Source organism: Erpetoichthys calabaricus, chromosome 2, assembly GCF_900747795.2.
Source record: "Erpetoichthys calabaricus chromosome 2, fErpCal1.3, whole genome shotgun sequence".
NCBI lineage: Eukaryota > Metazoa > Chordata > Cladistia > Polypteriformes > Polypteridae > Erpetoichthys > Erpetoichthys calabaricus.
In genome coordinates this window covers 188626368-188652073 of record NC_041395.2, presented here as the reverse complement: position 1 = coordinate 188652073, position 25706 = coordinate 188626368, and the positions used below count along the sequence as shown (strand labels likewise).

General features: G+C 39.1%; 1 protein-coding gene across 1 annotated transcript in view; it reads right to left on the bottom strand.

The window, feature by feature from the left end:
- Window positions 1–25706, bottom strand: part of LOC114644508 (acyl-CoA (8-3)-desaturase) — a 236031-nt gene that overhangs the window by 51452 nt on the left and 158873 nt on the right. Inside the window, exons 8-9 of the mRNA XM_028792592.2 lie at window positions 23341–23417; window positions 2157–2254 (exon numbers count right to left, since the gene is read on the bottom strand). Of these exons, the coding sequence (XP_028648425.1) occupies window positions 2157–2254; window positions 23341–23417 (175 nt within the window). The remainder of the gene's footprint in view (window positions 1–2156; window positions 2255–23340; window positions 23418–25706) is intronic.

The window sequence follows — 25706 nt, the reverse complement described above, 5'->3', positions numbered from 1 at the left end:
AAAGGGAAAATAATTATTTGTTTCCATTTTCTGATCTTTTGCAATAATATTACTTCTATTTTGAGTTTTTATGGACTTTAGGTTGGTTCAGGTAATAAATAGTGAAGGCAACTGGCAGAGTAAAATCTATGCAGGAGATTGGGTTACAACTAGAACATTGGAATGAAGTGGCACTAGTGGCCAAGCTGTTCCAATGAATTCCTGGTAACAAAGTGAGTGCTGGCACCAGGTCTACAACAATGAAGATGAGATGGACAGAAACTGCTTTGTCACCTTCCATTTTGCAGACTTGCCCACACAGCAGAACAAAGAAAGAGAAAAAGACCACAAGAAGCACAACTTGGCTGCCATATTGAGACAGGCGTGTGGCCTGTCCTGAAGAAAGCCATAAAATGATGACCTAACTTAAAGTAACTGCAAGTTTGTGTGCCACCTTAAACTAAACATCATCATTTATCAGGTTATATAGTTGCCCATATTCATATGTACTTTGCTTATTGTTATTATGTCAATGTCAATGTCTATTTATATAGCACATTTAAAACAACATAGTAATGCTGAGGCCAAAGTGCTTTACAATAATAGAATAAAAAAAAACAAAAACAAATTAACATAAAACATAAATAGAAATAAAATATATGAACATAAAATAAAATACATAATAAATAGAAGTAATGTTATATACATAAAAAATACAAGTAATGTTATATAATCACAAAGAGGAAACCATCAGTATTACTGAAGGTCATGGAATGGAAGTGAATAGAAATGAGTCTTTAGTCTTGTTTTGAACAGTTCAATTGTAGACAACTCCTTTATATGATGAGGTAAAGAGTTCCACAGGCGAGGCGCAGCAGCTGCAAAAGCCCTTTTTCTCCTTGGTTTTACACTTGGTACGAGAGACAACCAGAGACAGCTGACCAGAAGATCTAAACACTCTAGATGGCTGATGTAAAACACACAGTTCAGATAAATAGGCAGGAGCAAGCCCATGTAAAGATTTAAAAACTAGCAGCAAGATTTTAAAATCAATTCGAAAACTGACAGGCAGCCAGTGTAAAGAAGCTAATATTGGAGTCATACTTTCTTGCCCCAACCAGAAAGCGAGTGGCAGCATTTTGGACCAGCTGTAACCTGCATATCAGAGATTTATTAATCCCAGAATACAGCAAATTGCAGTAATCCAAGTAATCCAAGACCAATTTGGGCTTTAGCTGATGGACCCACTATAAGCACCTCCGTTTTATTTTGATTTAGATCAAGAAAATTATTAGCCATCCAGGATCTTAGTTCAGACAGACAGTTGTGGAGTTGATTTGTTGTAGAGTTGCAGACAGGAATATAAACCTGAGTATCATCAGCATAGCAGTGAAAAGAAATGTTAAATTTCCTAAAAATAGCTCTAATAGGGTGAAGGTATATGGAGAATAAAATAGGACCCAAAATGGATCCCTGAGGAACACCATATTTAAGAGGAGCAGTAGATGAAGAAGATGAATTAAAAGTCACTGAAAAGTGTCTACCAGTTAAATATGACCTGAACCAGTTAAGAGCAGCCCCTTTAAGCCCAACAAGATGTTCAAGCCGCAACAGCAATATCTCATGGTCAATAGTGTCAAAGGCAGCAGACAGGTCAAGGAGGAGAAGAACTGCCACATCACCTGAGTCAGTAATTTCAATTGACAACAAACGTGAATGTTGAAATCACCAACAATAAAAACTTTATCATGAGAGAGGGTGATATCAGCCAAGAGATCAGAGAATTCAAAGATGAAAGTATCATTAATTACAGGAGATCTATAAACCATGTCAAACAGCAGAGAAGGGGAGCTGCACACTTCGAAAAGTTATTATTATTATTTTATGAATACTATCAATAATACATTATTTAAAGTTGTAACTTAACTTCTGCTTGTCTTTTACTCTATGTAATTGCCTGAAGTTATAGATGTAGAAGGGAAGGTGGGGAGAAGTTATAAAGTACAATACTTTATAAACAGTGGTAAGTCTATGGGATTTGAGGCATTCTGACAAAGGCTACACATTAATAATACAAATGGGGAAAGTAGAGTAATATAGAACTGTACCAAGACAAAACACAAAAAAGCAAAAAAATACACAAATAAATTAGAAAGGGTAGAGATATATATTGATACCTGACAAGAAAGAACAAAGTCAGCAGTGCCGGAAGTCCAAGCATTGGCAAGTAGATCCAGGTGAAACGTATGTAGAAGCTAAGCATCCATATCAGGTCCTAAAAAAAAAAACAAAAAAAGGAAAGAAAAAAAACACCACAAAAAACTCAAACTTTCTTTGCTGATAGCCAGGTCGAGCTGCTTGTCTGCAAATTGTAGTAGTTAGTATAAGAGCAATATAAAAGTATGTAGTCACTTGTGTGTGAGGTGTCTTGTGGGCATGACACTGCCATATTTCAGAGTTGTGTATGTTGTAATAATTCCACAAATCAAACAAAAGCAATGATGGTATTTTTACATTCCCAAGGGATTTCTTTCAAACAAATAATTTCTAATTCATTTTAATACATTTCTGTATTATCGTGATGTTTGTGAGACTTACTATTTATTGGGTTCATTTATTCTCACCCTTGACAATTAATGCGCACACACACACACACACACACGCACGCACACACACATACGCACACCTACACATGCACACACACACATGCACAGAGCGATCCTATCCAGACAAAGTCTTGAGTGGTGGCAATTGGCTGTCATTCCGCATTATTCACAAAGCTTCTCATACATACATATAGATATCCTAGCTAGTGGGCCAATTGCCAGTCACTGCAATATTCTGCATATGATCCTCTACATAGAGATTCAGTATCACCAGCTGTAACAAACATGCATGTGTCACCACAATACACATAACGGGGAAACTCTTTTGGTTACATGCTATTTACTAACCAAACTATGTCTTGCTTCCACCGCATTTGTTCTAATTATTGAAAAGTGATCTCAATAGCCTTGATAAACCCTGTGAATATGACAGTAGCTCTTTAACTCACATTTGATACCCATTTATTATTTACATCAAGACAAAGTACAGAAAATATAAAAGCAACATGATATTTATTACTGTGTAATAATACTAAATAGAATAAAATATAAAATAAAATAGATAGCAAAGTGTATCTGTCTATGAAGTCTAAATCCATCCATCCATCCATTTTCCAACCCGCTGAATCTGAACACAGGGTCACGGGGGTCTGCTGGAGCCAATCCCAGCCAATACTGGGCACAAAGCAGGAACCAATCCCGGGCAGGGTGCCAACCCACCACAGGACACACACAAACTCACCCGCACACCAAGCACACACTAGGGCCAATTTAGAATCGCCAGTCCACCTAACCTGCATGTCTTTGGACTGTGGGAGGAAACCGGAGCGCCCGGAGGAAACCCACGCAGACACGGGGCGAACATGCAAACTCCACGCAGGGAGGACCGGGGATGTGAACCCAGGTCTCCTAACTGCAAGGTTATAAATGAATTAAAACAAGTTCTGTGGTATGTACTTATTTCCTTTCCCAGATAATAAAGTAATTGAAAAAGATGCTGAACAGAACAAATGCATACATTACTAGTACAATACAAAAGGATGCTTGCAATGCCTGTAATTAAAGTCCTGTAAATTCCTGATTCTTTTGAGTAAAATAAATAAAATTTATATAAACAGTTTGAAAATGAAAATGACTGTCTTCTCACCTAGTTTGTTTCAAGCTGAACACATGGTAATGCCTTTCTAAAACTCATTGTTTTTAATAATAAATTCAAAATAATAAAACATACTTTACATATAAAAAGGTATTGATGTTTTAAGTAACAGTGTTTGAAAACACAAAAATGTACACCAAAAGCAATTATACTTGCTAGGGGTTTCACTTCAAAGACATTCTGATCCAGTCTCAAAATAAGTATATTCCAAAACAAACAATAAAATAAAAGAAAGAATACAAGAAAATAAACAGCCAAATAATTTAGACTTAGATGAATACCATGCACTACAGAAAGAGATAAAAAAGCATTTGACAGGCCAAAAGAGAAACTGAAGAAGGAATTTCTAGGGAAGCCAAAACATGCAGTACACAATTTTTTGAATACGACTTCAGTAAAAGATAGTAAAAGAGAATTTCAAAAACTTTAGAGATGGACAAGAAGAAATAATTGAAAATGAAAATGAAATCACAAATTAACTAGACATTTAAACATCTGTAAAGGAATAAGCAAACTGAATGTCTCAGACAGAAGTAAAAACATGCTGAGTTCAGAGTTTATATAATATAGAAAAGGCAGATGTGCTTCAGGCCTTTGATATTCTGAAGACTAATAAAACCTCTCTTAAGCAGTCACTTCAGAGAGGAGACATAAGTGCTGACTGGAAAGTTGCAAATCTGGCTCCAGTCTCCTGCTAATTATTACAGACCAATAAGTATTACTTTTATGTCATGTTAGGGTGTGGAAACTATAATTAGAAATTACAAAAGAGTACCTGTATGAAAATAGTATACTAAATAAAACCTATAAGATTTTATGTGAAGACTACCAGAATAGTTGACAGAAGAAAAGCATACCACATAATTAATTTAGTTACATATGGCTGAAAAGAAACATCAATTATAAATACAAGACAAGAAGAAGAAGAATATCTTTATTGTCATTGTAACAAATACAACGAAATTAGGTGCAGTCCCTGCAGTGTCAAACTATAAATCAAATATAATTAAAAAAAGGATAAGAAAGGATAAGAAGAAATAAGGTACAATACAAACATTCAACATAAGACCTTAATTGCACATGAACACTATTGCACAAGATGTCATCTATTGCACTGCTACTTTGGAGGTGATTAGGTGGCATTGAGTGCCCTAATAGCAACAGGGTAGAAACTGTTATTCAGTCTATTAGTCTTGGTTTTGATGCTTCTATATCTTTTGCCTGATGGCAACAGTTGGAACATGTCATGAGTTGGGTGTGAGGAGTCCTTTAAGATATTTTCTGCTTTCCTGAGACAGCGAGAGACTGGAAACTAAAAGATACTTGCAATGACCACGTCAAATCTAAAACCCAGCTAAAGAGCAAGGAGAAATTAAAACCAAAAAGTGTTCACCTTCATGAACAATACAGGAAATAACAAAATCGTCAGATGCAAGACACCAGTTTGTGGTCATATGAGTCAGATATACCGCTCAAAAAAATGATAAAGATGTGTCCTTTCTTTATTGAGTATTGTAAACAAGGAGGTGTGCTTCCAGAAAATAAGAGCAGTGTTCGTCAAACTCATTTGCCCTGTGTCTTTGAAGAACATATGGACGCTGTTCTTTGAAAGATTCATGGCAAGAAAACTAATGTTGTAGTTGATGAAACCACAGATAGAAGAGATCAGGCAGTTACTTATTGTACATGAAATTATATTTAACCGGTATTAACAGTCATTCCCATAGAAAAATGTTATTAGTGAATAGCACTGGTTGTTAACAGGTTCCCTTTTAAAAATTAACAACAATGTTTCTGTATTTAATAAATGTTTTGCCTTGCGGTGACGAGGTCCACACTTGACACTTCCATTCTAAACTTGGTACCTACAAACCTGGGCAGAAGAGCAGTGCAATGTTCAACTTGGATGCTGGACAGGTGGAGACTGAAATCCTAACGTGGCAAAATGACCTCCACCTCAAAGCCCATCAGGGTGCACCAAGCCTTTGGTGTCTTGTGGACACAGAAAAGTACAAAGGTGTATGCACAACAGCTATGAAAGTTGCCTGCCTTTTTGGTTCAAGCTATCTCTGTGAATCAGCCTTTTTGGATATGAACTTCATCAAAAACAAACACAGAACATGCCTTACTGATGCACATCTACAAGACTCACTCAGAGTTGCATTGTCAAATTATACCCCATATTACAGTACAATCTGGTGAACAGCATACAATGCCAGGTTTCCCACTAACAGACATTTACAGACAAAGAAAGAGATAACAGATGTTTTCACTGAAACACCATGGCAACGTTAAACTTAAATATTGTGCAAAAATGTGAAAAATAATTTGTTCAAAAAGTGTAATAGATGAGATTTAGTACAAATGTGATAGGATTTGTTTAAAAATGTGAAAGAATTGGTGTTTTTAAAATCTTACATGACAGATAATTTGTACAAACATGGGGCAGAGTTAGGGTTTGGTTTGTTCAAAAATGCTACAAAGGTAGCGGTTAGTACAAATGGGACATGATATATGAATATTCATTATTATTGTTTTTATTATTATCATCTTTAAAGGTGAACCATACAACTTTATGTTATTCAGGAAGTTTGTATCAAACAACTAGCCCTTCGTATTATTCCGTACCCTTGAAGTAGCTCTCAGTTTCGAAAAGGTTGGTGACTCCTGATCTATACCATCATTCTGTTCCCCTGATTACATGCATCTAATTATTCACTAAAAAATCTGATTTGTTGTTCTCGCATGGATTTTTGCTCACTATTACAGCAAGATTCCAAAATGGAGAGTTGAGGGAGGATGAAATCTTGAGCCTTGTTTACTAATTTTTGGTTTTTTGTTTACTAATTATTGGTATTTTGTTTTATGGGTATGGAAGGAGGGTAATTTAATTACATTCAGTGTGTTACTGCAGTCTAAGTATTTAATAAGCTTGGCACTCTTATAAATAGCCTTCTTATGAAATAAAATTCTTTGCTATACAATATATACCTACATATATACTATATATATATATATACACAGTATATATACATATATACTGTACATATTTATATATACACTCTTTTGTTTCTGATTATTATTACTATATTACAATGCTAACTTTTCCTTTTTATTATCAAATGGTTTTCACTAATTTGCTATGTAAATTTGTGAGAAAGCGTTTGTTAGGCTCTGTCAGGAGACAAATCAAGAAAGTCTTTTTAATGCTGAGATTTCTAGAAAAGATTTCCAAACATTGATTGGTTTATTGCACCAAAACCAGATTAACTGTTGGGTTGTGAAACCAACAAGAGTTTTAGAGAGACAAAACAGAAAATGGTCAAAACCAGGAGACTGATAAGTAAAGAAAAAAATCAGAAAATTCAGAAAACAAGATATATTCTTGATAGGCTTAGCAAAGATTTTGTATCTGCTGTTTATATAAACCAAAAGCTGAGAATGCTAGCAGATGATGAACCTAGGTTGCCCTGGAAGGTGGAACAAGGTGTAGTTCACTCAAGCCACATGAGACAGCCACCAGAAGAAATTAAATTCAGAAATATAATATTATCTTAAAGTTACATCAAGTGTTATCACACTCTAGCATTTGACACCCCACATCCACTGGATCCAGGAACAAAATAAAGGGTGGAGTGCATTTCTACATGAGTCAAGGCTGGTGTAATGATGTGACAGATCTTTTTAAATCATGCTCTCCCAATGTACAATTGCTTACTTTGAAATGTAAACGGTTTTATTTACCAGGCTAGTTCTCCTCAGTGATTCTGGCCATTGTTTACATTTGCCCTTACATGTGAAAACAAAAGCTGAAAACTGTAAAGCCAGTCAAAAGAATAGTTAAAAAGTGGACTGGCAAGGCAAAAGAGAAGCTTCAGGACTGCTTTACCTGTATAGACAGTAGTGCCTTCAAAATGGCCACCTCCAACAAAAACAAATACACTGATGTTGTAACTTCATGTATTAGTTTTTGTGAAAATGTTTGCATTCTAACAAAAGCAATTGTGAAGTTTAGCAGTGATAAGCCTTGGTTCACCCCAGAGCTCAGATGACTGCACCAGGATGAAAAGTGTGCATTCAGATCTGGCAGTCATGACGAATATAGAAAAGCCAAGTATATCTTGGAGAAGGGAATTAAAGGTGACAAAAGAAAGTACTCAGATAAGCTGCAGGAAGAATTTTCTGCAAATGACACTACATCAGTCAGGAAATGCCTTAAACAGGTCACTAACTACAAGAAAAAAATCAAACAGCTCTTTTAATACCAGTCTTGCTAATCAGTTAAATCAGTTTTATGGTCGCTTTGAAAGACAATGGGACATACTGTAAATCTACCTGTTGGTGTCACTGTCACTATTCTACACTCCTCTGCTTCTCTGCTTCCCCTTACAGTCATCACTGCAAAAAATGTGTGCAGCTTATTCAAAATGTAAAATATTAAAAAAATCAGCAGGCCCAGACCTTATTTACCCTTTCAAGCTCAGGCAATTTTCAGACCAGTTGTCTACAGTATTTTCAGACATTTATAACTAATCTCTAGATCTGTGCACTGTTCCTAGTTTATCCAAGATCTCCGCCATCATTACAGTAGCAAAAAAAAAAATCAAATTTCACAAGCTTAAATGATTACAGACCAATGCCTTTACCCACTGTTGTAATAGAAACCTTTGAACGCCTTATTTTGAATTAACTCAAGAATGCTACAAAAGACTTGTTGGATCCATTTTATTTTGCATACAGAGCCAATTGGTCTGTGGATGATTCAGTGAATTTAGTTATGAGCTCTATTTACGAACACCTTGATAAGCCAGGGACATGTGTGAGGATATTGTTTGTGGACTTTAGCTCTGCTTTCCATACACTCATCTTAGAGCTCCAAGATAAGGAACTCAGCCAGTCTTATCTGCCAGTTCAATCTGTCATTGAATTACATACTTTCTTACGGAAATGGAAACAGTATGTGCAGTTGGGCACATACATACATGACTGACCCATTAACCCTTAGTACTGGTGCACCGCAGGGATGTCTCCTTACCCCACTACTCACTATATACAAATGACTGTATCTGTAGAATCATCTGTCAAAACTTCTTAAATTTGCAGATGACATCACACTAATAGGCCTCATTTCAAATAATAAGTCCATATACAGACAAGAAGTGGAACATCTGACATTGTGGTGTAACCATAATAATTTGGACCGTAACATTAAAATGATCATAGATTTCAGGAAATAGTCTCCTGCTCACCTATCACTTGCTTTAAATGGCTCAGCTGTCAGGATGACAGGGTCATTTAAGTCTCTGGGCACTGTCCCGTCATAGAACCTTAAGTGGGACAATAACATCATATGTATTATGAAGAAAGCCTTTCAGGGAATATTCTTTTTGTGTCAGCTGAGGAAATTCAATCTCCCTCAACCAATATTTGTCCAGTTCTACACAGTCTTTATCGAGTCCATTCTGACCTCATCAGTCACAATCTGGTTTAGCGTTGCACCTGTTCATGCTAAAGCCTATCTGCAATGCATCATCAGAACCTGTGAAGAGATTGTGGCTGTAACTTACTTCACATTCAAGTCCTATACGAGTCCAGGGTAAGGAAGTGGGCTGCAAAGATCATTGCTGATCCAACTCAACCAGGCGTCACCTATTCCAAAGACTACCCTCCACCAAATGCCTTTGTGCAGTGAAAGCTAAAACAACACCTTAACAGTTTTTTTTTCCCCCACATGCAGTTATTCTGACTAATTAGGTCTGAGCTTCTACTCAGTATCTGTGTTTACCTGCACACTAGACTAACCTGGCCTTTTTTAACCGTACTTTATTTCTTTATTTTTTGTATTGCCCTTGTATGCTGCATAATGTTTTATCATTTAATATTTTATTAATTATATTTACCTCTCATATTCTGTGTTGTCCTTATATGTTGCCCATAATAGTATCAGTACAGATTCCTAGATCACATTAGTGTACCTGGCCAATAAAGTGAAATCTGATTTTGATTCTCTCATAACAAAAGAAAGCACATGCCCACTAATAAGTAACAATGGGTAGGATTTAAATTTTACAGAAGACAGAAATTCAAAATCCATTGTATATTATGCCTGTCGGGCCAAACCTAGTATTATTAGCACTATGACTCTGGAAATGTGGCTTTGCCATTAACAAACCAGAAGAAATTAAACTTTTTTTTAATTCTCTTTTGAATTATTTTTGGATAATTCCAAAAACTTTCTAAGAACGTTAGCCTTCCTAGGCTTATTAAACAAGAAGATTCCATGTTAGATTTCTCTGCTTCAATGCCTGGACTCAAGGAGGCTCTTCATTCCATGAAAAAAGAGAAAGTGCCAGACCCTGATTGTGTATAGGTAAAGCATTTATCTTTCATCTGTAAGTGAATTCTTTATTTAGACTGCCCCTGCAAATGCTGAATTCCTTCACAAAAATCATCTCTACAATAAAAATGGCTCTAATTGCCCACATACGTAGGCAGAGAAAAGGCCAATCTGATTGTTCCACTAATGGATATATGTTGTTGGAGAATTGCGATGCAAAAATTCTGACTATAGTTCATCAATAAGGTGTCCTAATTGCCTAGTAATTTTTCAGAAACATCCAGAAAATAAACTCCAAGTTTCTTTACTATGTTTTCATGGAAATGATTCAAATTTTATATTGCATAGTCTATAATTATCAATGTGTATTAATTTCCCTTTTCTTGCTTTTCTAGTGGTCCTTTAATATTTATTGCTACTGTTACAAACAGAATACCAAGAATGGGTAGTAGAATCAAAAGTTTACGTTGACAAAATATTTTCATCATCTAAACAATGTGCAGAAGCAGTTAATAAGCAAATTAAATCTTAGGTTATATTATTTAAACTGTTGAATATAAATCAAGGAACATTATGGCCAGAGTATATTATGCAGCAGTGAGACTGCATCTGGGGTGCTGTTTGCAATTTTGGTCACAACACTACAAGAAGGATATTAGAACAATCTAGTCAAGAACAAGCCATCCAGACCAACAAAGCTTGTCAGTCCCATCCACTTAATTTTTCTGAAAATAACATCAAGTCAAGTTTTGAAAGTCCCTTAAGACCAGCTTTCTACCACACTACTTGGTAACTTATTACACCTGTCTATGGTTCTCTGTGTGAAGAAACACTTTACATTGTGTAAAATTTACCCTTAACAAGTTTCCAACTGTGCCCCCGTGTTCTTGTAGAACTCATTTTAAATTAACATTAATAATCCACTGTACTAATTCCCATCATAATTTTGAACTCTTCAGTCATGTCTCCTCTTAATCTCCTTTATTTTAAACTGAAAAGGCCCAACCATTTTCATCTTTCCTCAAATCTCATCCCCTATAGCCCTGGATATGAGTTATGAGAAAAGATTAAAAGAGCTGACATAAAGAAGCACTTAAAGCTGTTCAGAGGAGAGCAACCAAATGCATCCCAGGACTTAAGTACATGTTGTACTCTGACAGAATTACACCTGTTTAGTCTTGAGCAGAGGAGACCGCATTGGGGCCTAATCCAGATTTTCAAAAGTCTTAAAGGCTTTTATAAAGTAAAACAGCAGAATTCTTTCAACCTAACAGTGAACCACATACTGAAGCACACCAGTGAAAGTTAAGGGTAAGGGCATTTAGAACTGAAGTCAGAAAGCACTTTATTATGCAAATAAGTTGTGGGAATTTGGAACAAATATCCGATCTATGTAACTGAAGCAGAAACCTTGACAGCCTTTAAGAAGTATCTGAATGAGACATTGGGATAGCTTGGATCTTAGCTAAACAAACAAGCTTGATAGACTGGATGATCTATTTAATTTGTCAAATAAATTGTATAAAAGTCCTTATTTGGATTATAAGGTGACATTTGGGGCACAATATCGCTCTACTTTGGCAATTATGCCTAACTAAAAAAAAAAAACAAAAACAAAAACAAAAAAAACAACACCCACTAAAAACTAAACTTTTGTTTAATTGTCTTTTTAGCTGACTATCTTATTAACCAGAAACAACATATTTAATTTAAATACATTTTGAGTATTTAAATTTTAAATATAGCATTTTCCACTAACTTCAGACATGCTTTAATGACCTAAATATGTAAGTGGTCAAAGTAACTATTGTATTATCGAAAGCCCCTTCTGTTACAGGTGTCCAGATTTACTCCCGTTAAACAAATCATACATCAAAATATGCCAGCTCATTTATACTGAAAAAAAACTACAAAACTTAAAAAACACATCACAATCATCATGCAAAAAGCCTCTCCTAAATCTGTACATAATCTGTCCTTTTCCAATTTTAAAGCTAGTCAGCCAAAATTCCACAAACCAATTCTTGTGTCATAAACGTTCTTACATTTAAAAGAGAAAATATAGAGCTCACCCAATATAAGTCATATTTGTCGCAGGTGGCTGGGTGCGGCCCGCAATCAGCCACCTATTTAAGGAGCCGCCGCCCTGCAATCAAGGCTGGAGTCAGGTAGGAGGTGGACAAGGCCGGTGCACAGGGGGCGAGGAGAGGCGTTGTGTGGAAAGGAAGAGAAGGCTGAAGGAGCCAGGACTTGTGAGAGACGGAGGGGGGGGTGCGGCGGTTTGGTGTGGTGCACAGTGACTTTGTAAATAATAGTGAGTAGTGTAAATAAATGTGGTGATGGAGGAAAACGTGTCTGCCTGCCTGTGTCCGGGATGTACCCTTTCACATATTACAAGGTTCTCCTCCGCAATACATGGGGCTCTGAAAAAATCTCCTCTACCGATCAGATGTCGGAGACTTACTAACATGCCTTTCAATCACAAACATTTTCTTTATTCCTAGTGGGATTTTCTGTTGTCTTTGACTTTATTCTTTTTCTTGGCAGCATCTTAAATATCCCAAAGTCCCCTCCAGCCCCTCTATGGTGGCCTCTCCTGACCAAATTGGGATCGCTTCTAAACAGAACTACTCTTTTTCTTGCAGACAAAGAAGTGCAGATGATAATACGAAAAGGATTTATATAATAAAAATACTATATACACACACACTCATACACTACCCCTTTTCTTACATTTTTTTATGTAGCTTGGTTACAACTGCATCATGCTGAAAATAACATACTAAAAGATACCACATTTGTATACCTAGATCAGCACACAAAATATGTGCTCTTAATGATTAACATAAACAAGTCATGACAATATAAACTGGTGTTAACATAATAATTCACATATTGTAGGCCCACTGGACAAAGGAGGAGGGGAAAGCAAAAGCTCTGTGGTTGGTAATAGCGTAATAATTTACTGAGGACCTAGGACAATAGGGCAACCTTCCACAAAGCACATGCTGAAATCCATGTACCTTACCCATCTGATTTGCTGAGTCCACCAAATACTTCTGAATGGGATTCCAGCAAGTGGAGAAACTCCAATCTACTAGAGTGGAGTAAGCAGACAAGAAGATGCTTAACTAAACTGTAGATGTAGTCAGAGAAACTATTGCCTGTAATACTATTAATGTTTTACATGTATAATTTTACTTAGTTCATTTTTTTTTTTGCATCAGGGAGTCTATTTTTGCAGTTCTTTTATTTTTTAACTTATTTTGAAAAAGTTTATTTTGGTTCATGTCTTCTTTTACTTGTTTTCCTTGAGTAGTGTCTCATGACCGATTTTGACATGCTTCTGACATTTCAAGAAGTGACGATATATAAATATGTTGGTGGTCACAACACTCTCTATATTTAGTGGAAAATATATGTACTATCTCTCAAACAATCTTAGTGATACTTTCTTTACAAGTAGGTGTTAGTGTCAGGTTTGTGAATTGGATTTTTGGTCAGTGCTTTGGTTTTGGTTACTTGATCTTTTTTTCTGCTTGCAGTAGTGAATGTGTTCATCTTCTGGTCATTTCCCCTTTTTCACTCACAGTAATTCCTAGAGATTGTGTATCTCATAAAATTGCCAAAGACGACATGCTAAACTTTGAACAAAATCTGAAGGAGACTGGCCTAGATACAAAACTGTTAATGAACTCAAAAGGAAGAATTGGTCCATGTCAAAAGCCAAAAAGTGTTTTCAACTTAAAACACAGATCTGTCATGATAAAAATACATTATCCCCTTGACGTTTTAACTATACTGGCTGCGTTAAACTTCTTAAGACAATGGGTGTCAGTTATAGTGCTGTTAGTTAATCAGGTGTTATACAGGGTATGAAGTACTATGCAACTAATTAAGTACTTTTTGTATAGAACACTTATAGGCCTTTTTTTCCTCAAAGGGCTTATATTGGACCTAGAACTTCAAACCCTGAGGCTGTGGGTTCAAATCCCACTACTGACACTGTGTGACCATGAGCAAATAACTTAACCTGCCTGTGCTCCAACTACAAAAACAAAAGAAATACAACCAATTGTATCTGAAATGTTGTAAGTCGCCTTAGATAAAGGCTTCAGTCAAATAAATAAGTAATAGTATTATTCGGTCACTAAAGCTGCTTACTCTTGAACATTCTACAAACATTTGTCCATAAGAAAAACATTCCTGCATTTGATTAATTTCTGCTTTTTTCTGATTTTCCAAATGAATTGACTTTTTTTTTGATTTTCATTGCAAAATACAGTTTTATAGGAAAGTGTATTCTTTTGGATTGAAATGTGTAATTTGTAGTAATAATGTAAAATCTGAGTATATATTGTAATGCACTGTCATAGTGAACACAGCATAAAGATTTATTAGAATTTGAGCAAATGGCCCATGTATTATAAATCAAAGCAATGGAAAAACTGTAATGGGTTGAAAACTATACATCAAGTTGTTGCCTTCCTCTAGGGTTTACCACTTAGAAGAAATGATGTTTTGGGCTAGGAGCATACTACAAATGTATCTGTATCCCACACCAGTGTCCTGGTCCTGGAGTACACCAAGAATGTCTCTACACCCCGATTTGCAGTTCCAAATCCATGGCACAGTAAAATGAATCCCTCAAGTGTTCTGGCCTCATAGCACACCTGCTTCCTGGAGAAAGTTCCACCTGAAATTTCCACTGCAAAATGATCCTACTCTTATGGTTTGTTTTCCACAACTTCACTTCTTTTTTCCTGGCAACAGCCTGCTTTGCACTGCTCACACCTTTTCTGCGCAGTCTCTCCCTTTGAGGGTTCCACAACTTGAAGTTTCTGGACACCAATATCTACATATGTTATGTCCATCAGCTATCCCTCTCAACATTGCTAACCGGCGTCTATTAATAGAATCTTATAATGCAGCAATGCAGGTTTACCTATTACCATTACACTCAAGTAAAGTATTTCTTCTCTTAGCTTTTTGGAACTTTCCCTTTACATTTTGAAATGTGATGACATCTCTTTTTCCTGGTCAGGGACACCTCCCCTTCTTCAGTAATCCGTCCACCCTATTGGCTAGCAGTGCTGTTTGTGTGGCCTGTGCAATGGACGGCCGGCAGCTCAACCCAGCTGGGATGCCCCATGAATGAATGAAAGGATGGGGGAAGGCAGTTAATTTTGGACACTACCTCCCCCAAGACGCTAGATGGTAGCTTCCCTGGAGTATAGCTGTGCCCCGGATTCCTGCAGGGCATCCTGGGGCTTGGAGTTTGGTTTCTCAGCCCTATTGGGTACTGTGGGTGCCGCCAGGGGGAGCTGTCGAAGGACCTTGGAGTCATACTTTCCCTATAGCCTTGAAGTAGTAATGGATCATGCAGACGGGAGCCCCGAAGTACTTCAGGGCTGAGTAAAGAACTTGAGTTCTCCATCTGACCCAGAAGTGCTGGCAAGTCACATGGGAGGAAGAACAGAAGCACTTCCAGTCGGGCACTATTTAAAGGATGGATGAAGACCCAGCAAGTGAGCCAGAGTTAGGCAGAGATGGACAAAGCTTGCTGGGAGGTGTGGAGGAGAATAGAAAATAGAGAGAATTGTAATTGTTGTATTTATTAACTGTGATATTGTGGCAGTGGTGCTTTAGGCACTAAGAAGAAAAAGAATTAAAACACTTCTTGTTGCTTTTACTTTGTGTCCTGAGCGTCTGTCTGTTGGGGTTAAAGAGGCAACAGTGCCCCTAGCGTCTTAAACCTGTCAATCACTTTTTCTCCATCTTTTTTTGCATAACACCCATTCTCAACGCAATTTAGAGCATATATGTAGCATTATATTAATAAAGGGTTAATCTCTAAATGTTGATATATCGAAATGTCTTTTATTAGCAGATACCTACTGCACTAGATGTACCATCCTGTCACATTTCTTTTTAACTAAATGGGAAATAGTGTTTTTGTTGATGAGTGATTCAGTGAGTCAACTTTGCATTTTTTATATATAGATTTCTAGGCAAGCCACTTACTGCATTAGAATATGTTCTAACGGCCGACCCCTTACCCCCCTTAGCTACACCTCCAAAACCTGTGGCCTGGATAATTTGCTGAGGTTAAATCTATCAATCTAAAACTATCAAGTCGTACCTCTAACAAATTAAACTTTTCCCCCACAATCGACGGTGTAAATATAAGCACACAAAAGCAGATATGTAAAATTAAATGATTAATTATATTAAATGAAATAACAAGACAAATGCCAAATAGAAATATATACATATATAAATATAAATATCCCTCCACCACAACAACAACGAGACACCACCATATATAAATACAACAAACCCTCCCTTGCCCCTGTAACATATAACAATGAACAACAACAATGAATGACATACGTAATGAAAGATCGTGAATTTGGGTCCGGTTATAAAAACTGTCCTGAATACGGATGACTGAACTAGAGATAAATGAGTTGTTTGATTTTCCCGGCAATTGGAGCAACCTCACCATGATTCCTCAGCGTGTGGTGGAAGACGATCTGACCCTGGGGTCTCTGCAGATGAGTGATGGAAGACAGTCCGGCAAAATGAAAAACAAACTGGTACGAAGGCGCGATGTGAAAAAACAGCAGGTAAGTTGAATCCATGGTTGAAAAAATGGTCTCCTTTCTTCTCTCCTTCTCTTCTCCTCCTCTTCTCTCCCCTCCTCTTCCCTCCTGATTACTTAAATAGTCCTGTGATGGCTGTAATTGATTAATAGTGAACAGGTGTTTTCCAGGTTTGGGGATGCGGTCTCCTTCCATCATCCGTCCCCCTTTACGGGGATGGCATTCACTGGCACACACATAAACAGCAAACGGGACAATGAAAACAAGACGCACTCAGTACTAACATTTGACAACACTATAAACTATGTAGCCCTGCTACATCCCCCCCAGAAAACCTTGGACAAGGGAGGGCCGAAGTACGGCTTAAGATTGGCCACATGGATAGTGTCTAGCTTGAAGTTAGTGCCGATACCCCTTTGAATCTGGAAATTGACTGGACCTGTTTGAGAAATGATTTTGGCTGGACCTAACCATTTAGGCGCTAGCTTGGCGGAGAACCTTTTGCTGGCATCCGAGAGATGGTGAGCTCTAATCCAGACTAAATCACCCGGCTGAAAGTGTGCTTCCTTACGCCGGGCATTGTACAACTTGGCATGTCTGGATGTCGAACTCACCAACCTCTGTTGGATTCTCCGCCGTAATTCCTCAAGTTTAAATAAATTACTGTAACTGGTGGTTTCTATACTAGGGGCTCTGGGAAGGAGTCAGTCAAGCGGGCGCTTCAGCTGTCTGCCCAGCACAACCAAAGCAGGCGTCTCACCTGTGGCTTCATGCACAGCAGTGTTCAGGGCAAACCGGAGCTCGGGGAGCCACTTATCCCAATCCTGATGGCGTTCACCCACATAGGAGGCAATCATGTTCTTCAGGGTCCAGTTCACTCGCTTTGTCATGTTTGCCTGGGGATGGTAAGCTGTTGTCAGGTTTTTCTTCACTCCCCAGGCTGTATAAAGTTCATCCAATACAGAGCTCGTGAACTGCGGACCCCGGTCTGAAACGATGTTCTTCGGCACCCCCCAGCGGGTGAAGATTTCGTTCTTCAGGGTGGAGCATATTTTGTTGGTCTTAGCATCCGTTAATGCAAACAGCTCCACCCACTTCGAAAAATAATCAATCACCACCATCAGGACGGTTTTCCTCGAGCTGGTAACAGGAAAGGGCCCCATCAGGTTGACTCCTAAAGTCTCCCCCGGTCCATCAGTGATTGTCGATTGTAAAAATCCTGCCGGTTTACCAGGTGGGTTTTTGAGCTGCTGGCAGGTTAAGCACTTCTTCACGTGGTGGCAAACGTCTTTCCGGACAGACGGCCACCACACAACCCCCAGGATCTTCAATAAAGTTTTTGTCCTTCCAAGGTGACCACCTAAAGGACTGTCATGATAAAAACTCAGAAAGTCGGGGACGAGTTCTTCCGGGACCACTAGTTGGTGTTGTAGACTCCCAAGGGAGGATGGAATGGTCCTGTACAGAACCCCCTGGAGGTCCACGAAGTGTACCCGGACAGTATGCTGCTGCTCCAGTCCCTGCCTGATGTTCTGGCAGAATGGACTGGTGGCTTGTGTTTGAGCCAGGTCTTGAAGGCTTCTTGGCAGAGGGAGGACTATCTTCTTTGCCTCTGCCAAACACACCATCCCCGGTGGCTCTGACACCCTGGACAGAGCATCTGGCACGATATTGCCACAGCCCTTCCGATCCACCTGGTTAGACGGGAGGAGGTCTTCGGGTGATTAAATACCCAGGTCAGAGCGTGATGGTCTGTGTACACTTCAAATTCAACCCCCTCCAGATAGTGTCTCCATTTTTTCACAGCCCACACAACAGCCAAACACTCTTTTTCAGCTGTTGAATAATTCAGCTCAGCGCCGTGCAATGCTCGGGAGGCATAAGCGATGACTGGTGCCTGGTGGATTTTCTGAGTGAGCATGGCACCAAGCCCCAGGTTGCTGGCATCCGTTTGTACCTGGAAAGTGAGCTGCAGATCTGGCTGGGCCAGAACGGGCGGCTTTTGAAGATGGCTCTTTAGTTGCTCGACTGCGTCCTGGCACTCTGTTGTCCACTCCCACGGGACATCTTTTTTTCTTAAATAGTTTAAGGGAGCCGCTATATCAATCATCCTGGGGATGAACTTGTGATACCACCCCAATAACCCAAGGAAACGTTGTAAAGATTTCAAATCCGTGGGCATGGGGTAGTCCCGGATGGCTAAGGTCTTCTCGGGGTCTACAGCGACCCCCTCCAATGAAAGAATGTGCCTGAGGAAGCGGATGTGGGGTTGAATGAAGGTACATTTCTTCGTGTTCAGCGTGACGTGCGCTTGATGAAATCGTTGGAAGATGGTGTCCAAGTCCTGGAGATGTTGTTTAATTGAAGGGGAGTACACAATGACATCATCGATGTAAACAAAGCAGATCTTGCCTATTAACCCCCTCAATACTTGTTCCATGAGCCACTGGAAGGTGGCCCCAGCATTTTTAAGCCCAAAAGGCATGACTTTGAACTGGAATAAGCCTTCGGGGGTGATGACTGCCGTCTTCCTCTTACTCCCCTCGTCCATCGGCACCTGCCAATAGCCACTGCGGAGGTCCAGTGTGCTGAAAACTGCAGCTCCTTGCAGTGACTCCAGAATTTCATGAATCAGGGGCATGGGATATGCGTCCAGGCTCGTCTTTCCGTTAACCCCTATGTAGTCGACACAGAAACGACAGGTGTCATCCATCTTCTTCACAAGGACCACAGGGGATGCCCAGTAGGAGGAAGATGGTTCGATTATTCTCTTGGCGAGCATTCGATCAAGATGTTTTTTAATTATGCCCTTCTTTAGTGGAGAAACCCGGTATGTTCGGTGCCTTAATGGAATTTCATCCGAGGTGTGGATCACGTGGGTAACCCCACGGGCGACTCCTAATTTTTCAGTCCACACATCAGCCCACTTTTTCAGCACTGGCCTCACCTCTTCGGGATGTTCCTCCACAGGGGCTACCGGCAAGATTCTTGTGTCGCTCCTCACTGCTGCGTAGAAACCAATGAATTCTGAGCCCAGATCTTCTTTTGATTTATGTATGAATTCGCATACCCCTTCCCCCGGCACCGTATACCCCCTGAGACTGAGATGGATGGTCATCCTCATGGTGGTTAAAGAATCCAGCCCAAGGAGTAACGGGACGGACAGGTGACGGTCATCCAGGACATATATATCTATTTCCCAGGTGGTGGAGAGTACAGTGTACCTCAAGGGGACTTTGCCGAGGGCCCTGTGTTCACTCCCATCTGCCAATACAAATCGGACAGACGGGGCAGATGTTAAGTTGTCTGTTGGTCGCCTAATCTTCTTCCATATGTTAGAACGTATTAAGGTGTGATGGCTCCCTGTATCCACCACCGCATCCACCTGCCACCCCCGCAGCTTCACTGGGACGATCAGGAGAGACGTACTCACTTACATGATGGCAAGATCGGCTTCCAACCGGCAGGGTTTGGCTCGCTGGGGTTTTAGGGGCTGGGTTTCTCGTGTACTGGCTTGTACTCTGTTCCAGTATGTTTTTGAGTTTCCCCAGTCCCGTTCCACTTGCGAGCCCACCTTCACCAGGTCTTCCACCAACACCACAACCCCCCTGAGACCCCCAGCTAACTGCGGGTTACAGGCATTAAGGATGCGGTGGACCACCTCTTCTTCAGACATAGCCGGCTGCCACTTCAAACACAAAGTCCGATATTCATAGGCGAAGTCCCGGATGGATTGCGAAAGCAGTTGCACCATGGATCGCAGCTTGTCCTAAAGTTTGGATTCGTAATCTTCTGGAAGAAAAGCTGTGAGGAAAGATCGACGAAAGGATCCCCAATCTTTAATATTCTTCTTGGCCGTCAGCCACCAGCGCCGCACTGGCCCCGAGAGGGATGCCCCTATCACCCCCATAAGCTCTTCTGGGGTTAAAAGGTTAACAGCCAGATACGCCTCCCCTTCTTCCACAAAACTGAGAACTTCATCGATGTTATATGGAGCCCCCAACTTGGGAAAGGAAAGGCTTACAGCGTAGAATGACAGGGTGATTGACATAACTTCTGGAAAGTCCTGAAGAGTTTCTTGCCAGCGCTGATCTCGTCTCTGGAGGCACAACACAATTTCCCGCCTCAGGAGTTTAACTCGATCGTGGATATATTCTTTTATTTCCTCCTGGAAGCTGCTGATGCGAGCCCGCAAGGCATCTTCGCGCTCCAGCACACTTTCAGCAACCTTGCAGACTTTCTCATCCAGCCGGGTTAGTTGTTGCGCCAGATCATCCCACGGAGGCGAGGCATCCTCTAGGCATTCCTCCTCAGGTCCATGGTGATCTTCGAGGTACAGCGACTGTAATGAATCCACCACCTCCTGCACCGCTGAACACGCTCTGACTGCGATGTGCTGTGCCCCGGCTACTCCTTCCTCACATTGCGGCAAAGAGATGGTGTCGTCCTGCTCGGCACACACTACAGACATGTTAATCGGGGAAATGTTTAAAGGCAGACAGCGATAGTATTTTTTATCGATTCCTCAGAGAGGGCACCACTTATGTAACGGCCAACCCCTTACCCAGCTGGCAGCTACACTTCCAAGACCTGTGGCCTGGATAATTTACTGAGGTTAAATCTAACTATCAAGCCGTACCTCTAACAAATTAAACTTTTCCCCTACAATCGACGATGTAAATATAAGCAAACAAAAGCAGATATGTAAAATTAAATGATTAATTATATTAAATGAAATAACAAGACAAATGCCAAATAGAAATATATACATATATAAATATAAATATCCCTCCACCACAGCAACAACGAGACACCACCATATATAAATACAACAAACTCTCCCTTGCCCTTGTAACATATAACAAACAATGAACAACAACAATGAATGATATATGGAATGAAAGATCGTGAATTTGAGTTCGGTTATAAAAACTGTCCTGAATACGGATGACTGAACTAGAGATAAATGAGTTGTTTGATTTTCCTGGGAATTGGAGCAACTTCACCGTGATTCCTCAGCGTGTGGTGGAAGACGATCCGACCCTGGGGTCTCTGCAGATGAGTGATGGAAGACAGTCCGGCAAAATGAAAAACAAACTGGTACGAAGGCACGATGTGAAAAAACAGCAGGTAAGTTGAATCCGTGGTTGAAAAAATGGTCTCCTTTCTTCTCTCCTTCTCTTCTCCTCCTCTTACCTCCTTATTACTTAAATAGTCCTGTGACGGCTGTAATTGATTAATAGTGAACAGGTGTTTTCCAGGTTTGGAGTTGCGGTCTCCTTCCATCATCCGTCCCCCTTTACGGGGATGGCATTCACTGGCACACACATAAACAGCAAACGGGACAATGGAAACAAGACGCACTCAGTACTAACATTTGACAACACTATAAACTATGTAGCCCCGCTACAATGTGTCTTATAAAATACAATGAACTGTAATACTGCAACTTCAAATAAAACAGCTGTTTCACTATGTAGCCCCAAGCTCAACAAAGAACAGATTCCTGAAATAAAAAGTGTTTTAATAAACATTTATATCTGATGTCTTTAATCTTTCACTATAAATACAAGATAAACTTTACGCACAAAAGGCAGTGAAATGCCCCATTAAAAATACACCATTGTGAATATTGAGATTATAGACCCTACATGCACTTCAGATCAGGTTATCCACCTGAACTAAAGCATGTTCAGGCCCACACAGTACTTGGATGAAAGATCAACCAGGAAAAGCTTGGGTTGTTGCTGAAGAGGTGTTGGTGAGACCATTAGGGGGAGCTTACTCTGTGGTGCGAATGTGGATCCCAATGTCACAGTACAGAGATGGGGACACTGCTGTAAAAATGGTACCATCCATCAGATGAGATGTAAAATCGAGGTCCTGACTCTTTATGATCATAAAAGATTCCTGGGCATCCTTCGTAAAGAGTAGGGTATATCCCGATATCCTGGCTAAATTGCCCACCATGGCCTACTCTTTTGGCCTCCTAATCATCTCCTTTCTCAAATTGATTAACTATCTCTCATCCTTTCACCACTTAACATCTAATGTGTGGTAAACATACTGGTGCAAAATGCTGCCATTGCATCATCCAGGTGGATGATGCACATTAGTGGTTGAATTGGCTCCCAATTCACTTTGTAAAGTGCTTTAAGAAGTGAGAAAAGTGACATCCATCCATCCATCCATTATCCAACCCGCTATATCCTAACTACAGGGTCACGGGGGTCTGCTGGAGCCAATCCCAGCTAACACAGGGCACAAGGCAGGAACCAATCCTGGGCAGGGTGCCAACCCACCGCAGAAAAGTGACATATAAATGTAAAAAATATTATTATTATATCTGTGTTTCTGTTACAAAGAGGGTCCCGTCAAGATCAATGGTGACAGTGGTATATATTTGAAAGCTGAAACTTATTGTAGGAAGTTTTTTTTACTTACATTCTGTTTGTTTTCTCCCCATTGTGAATTTTGCACACACTTCATGCAGATTAATGTAACATTGGAAGTAACATTAAAAGTCAAAACCATACTATTGTTAATTAATACTAAATATATACTCACAAGGCACATGGGAGTAAAGAGTGCTGACTGCTATGGCATGATTATATCATAAACAACTGTTAGAGGAGAAAACATGCAAATTGTACTTACCACCCATTGTTGCTGTTTCACTGCAAAATAAAAGATATACCACTGAAAGTACATAGGTAAAAGAGCTGGTGGGCCAACTGAAAAGAAAGAAACAAAAAAAGAAAATGTTAATTTTAGAAAATAAGGAAAAGCTCATAACAACATGGCATTCAATCTAACATAGGTTTACAATTATATTTAAAAAACAATATTTAAACGAGACAGAAGGGCAATATTGCTGGATAATTTTTTTTAAGTATATTTTAATTTTATTGAATTTTTTCAAATAAAATAACACTCCATACACACAACTCGAGTTTTACAAAAAGGAAAAAAAAAAGAAAAAGGTTTGAAACAAATCAACCCCTCACCCCTGAGAAAGAGAGCTAGACCAGCAGTGTAAAACTTTATGCTAGTAAAGACAAATGAATAGATAAAATAATAAATGAATAAAGATAAATGAAGTAAAACAGGGGAGAGATCCTTCTACACTTTATCTATGCTTTGCGCATATGCAGCTCGAGTGAATTCTGTGCATTGCTACTTTCCACTCCTTTTCTGAAATATTGAGTAAGAGATCCTTTTCCCACTTTTCTCTTGGGCCTTTGAAAGGGAGGGACTGTAAAATAGTTTTATATATTACAGAAATGCTGTCTGAGTCCTCGAGACTAAGCAATATTTTTTCCAGTATAGAGGTAGGTGGGAGGTGAAGAGGTTCTGTTTAACAAAGTTTCGAATTTGAAGGTAGTGAAAGAAATGTGTTGCTGGTAAGTTAAATTTGGAGTGTATTTGTTCATAGGATGCAAAAACGTTGTCTACGTACAGATCTCTAAGTGATTTAATCCCGGATGTTTTACAGGTATTAAAAACTGTGTATGTTTGAGAGGGTGGAAAAAGGTGGTTCTCGTGCAGAGGTGCCACAGATAAGAGCTTCTCTATCTTAAGATACTTCCTACATTTGTTCCATATTCTGATTGAGTGAAGCACAATTGGGTTGTTAGTATATTGGTGATAACTTGCATTTATAGAGGTACAAAGCAAGGAATATAAAGAAGTACTGCAGGATTTTATTTCTATTGCGGACCAAGCCTGTGTATGTTCGTCTATTTCTGTCCATGTCCAGGTTTTTATAGCTTGTATATTTGCTGCCCAGTAATAAAATTGAAAGTTAGGTAGAGCCATGCCGCCTTCCTCCTTAGGTCTTTGTAGGGTCGCCCTTTGGATATGTGGATCTTTTGAATTCCAAATAAATTAGGATATGGTTTGAGTCTAATTTCTTAAAATATGATCTACTGATGTATATTGGAATGTTTCGAAATAAAAAGAGAAGCTTAGGAACGATATTCATCTTAACAATGTTAATTCTTCCAACTAAAGTGAGATGCAGGGCTGGCCATCTATGCAAGTCTTGCTTAATTTTATCCATACAGACAGCAAAATTTTGTTGATAAAGAGCTTTATATTTACTTGTGATGTTTACCCCTAAGTTTTTAAACTGATCTGCGATGATAAAAGGGAAGGTACTGCTGGATAATTAATTCCATATTCTTTCAATATTCTGTGGAAACCACTCAACTTCATAAAGATATGCTAAAACAGTTTATCTTCTGTCTCGATGAATTATAACACTATATAGAACAAATAATGAATAACTAATTTTTTGCATTTTGTTTAATATCAGCCTGCATTATTTGCACATAATTTAATTTATACAGATTTTCCTGGGTTGACTTGATGTTGTTATTAAAAAATGCATTTACTTAACTTTTTTGGCCATTTACTGTTTTGCCATCACCTCAGACAGGCCTCAATGTTACATTCATAAATTTAACCTACAAATTAACTACAGAAAGACATGTGTCCCAAAATTTTGTCAGCATGTTTTTGGTATTTTGCATTATACAGTAAATAGTAAAAGAAGTGCCATTCTACAACAGAGAACATTCACACAGAATCATATCACACTCAGCTACAATGAATTTTTGTTAGTTTTGTCAATTATAGCAGGCCGGATTACTCAACTCTTATTTCAGAATGTCACGTAAGACTTGCCTCACCGTGCACATCCAGGCTTTCTCTGACCACCAAAGAGCTTACAGAGAAGCACTAACTTCTGCCAAGAACACCCATTACGGCAGAATAATAGAAAGTGGCCACCATAACCCAAGGGTTCTGTTCTCTGTAGTTAATAAACTACTCGAACCTGCATCTGGCCCAACTACCTCTTCTACTGAAGTCTGTGAGGAATTCCTCCACTTTTTCCGTAACAAAATTAACGATCTAAATAATTCAATTAACATAAATACATCATCTGTTTATATCTCTCCCTGTTTTCCCATGCCATCCAGCTCCTTCTCTAAGTTCTCACCAGTCACATCTGCATCTGT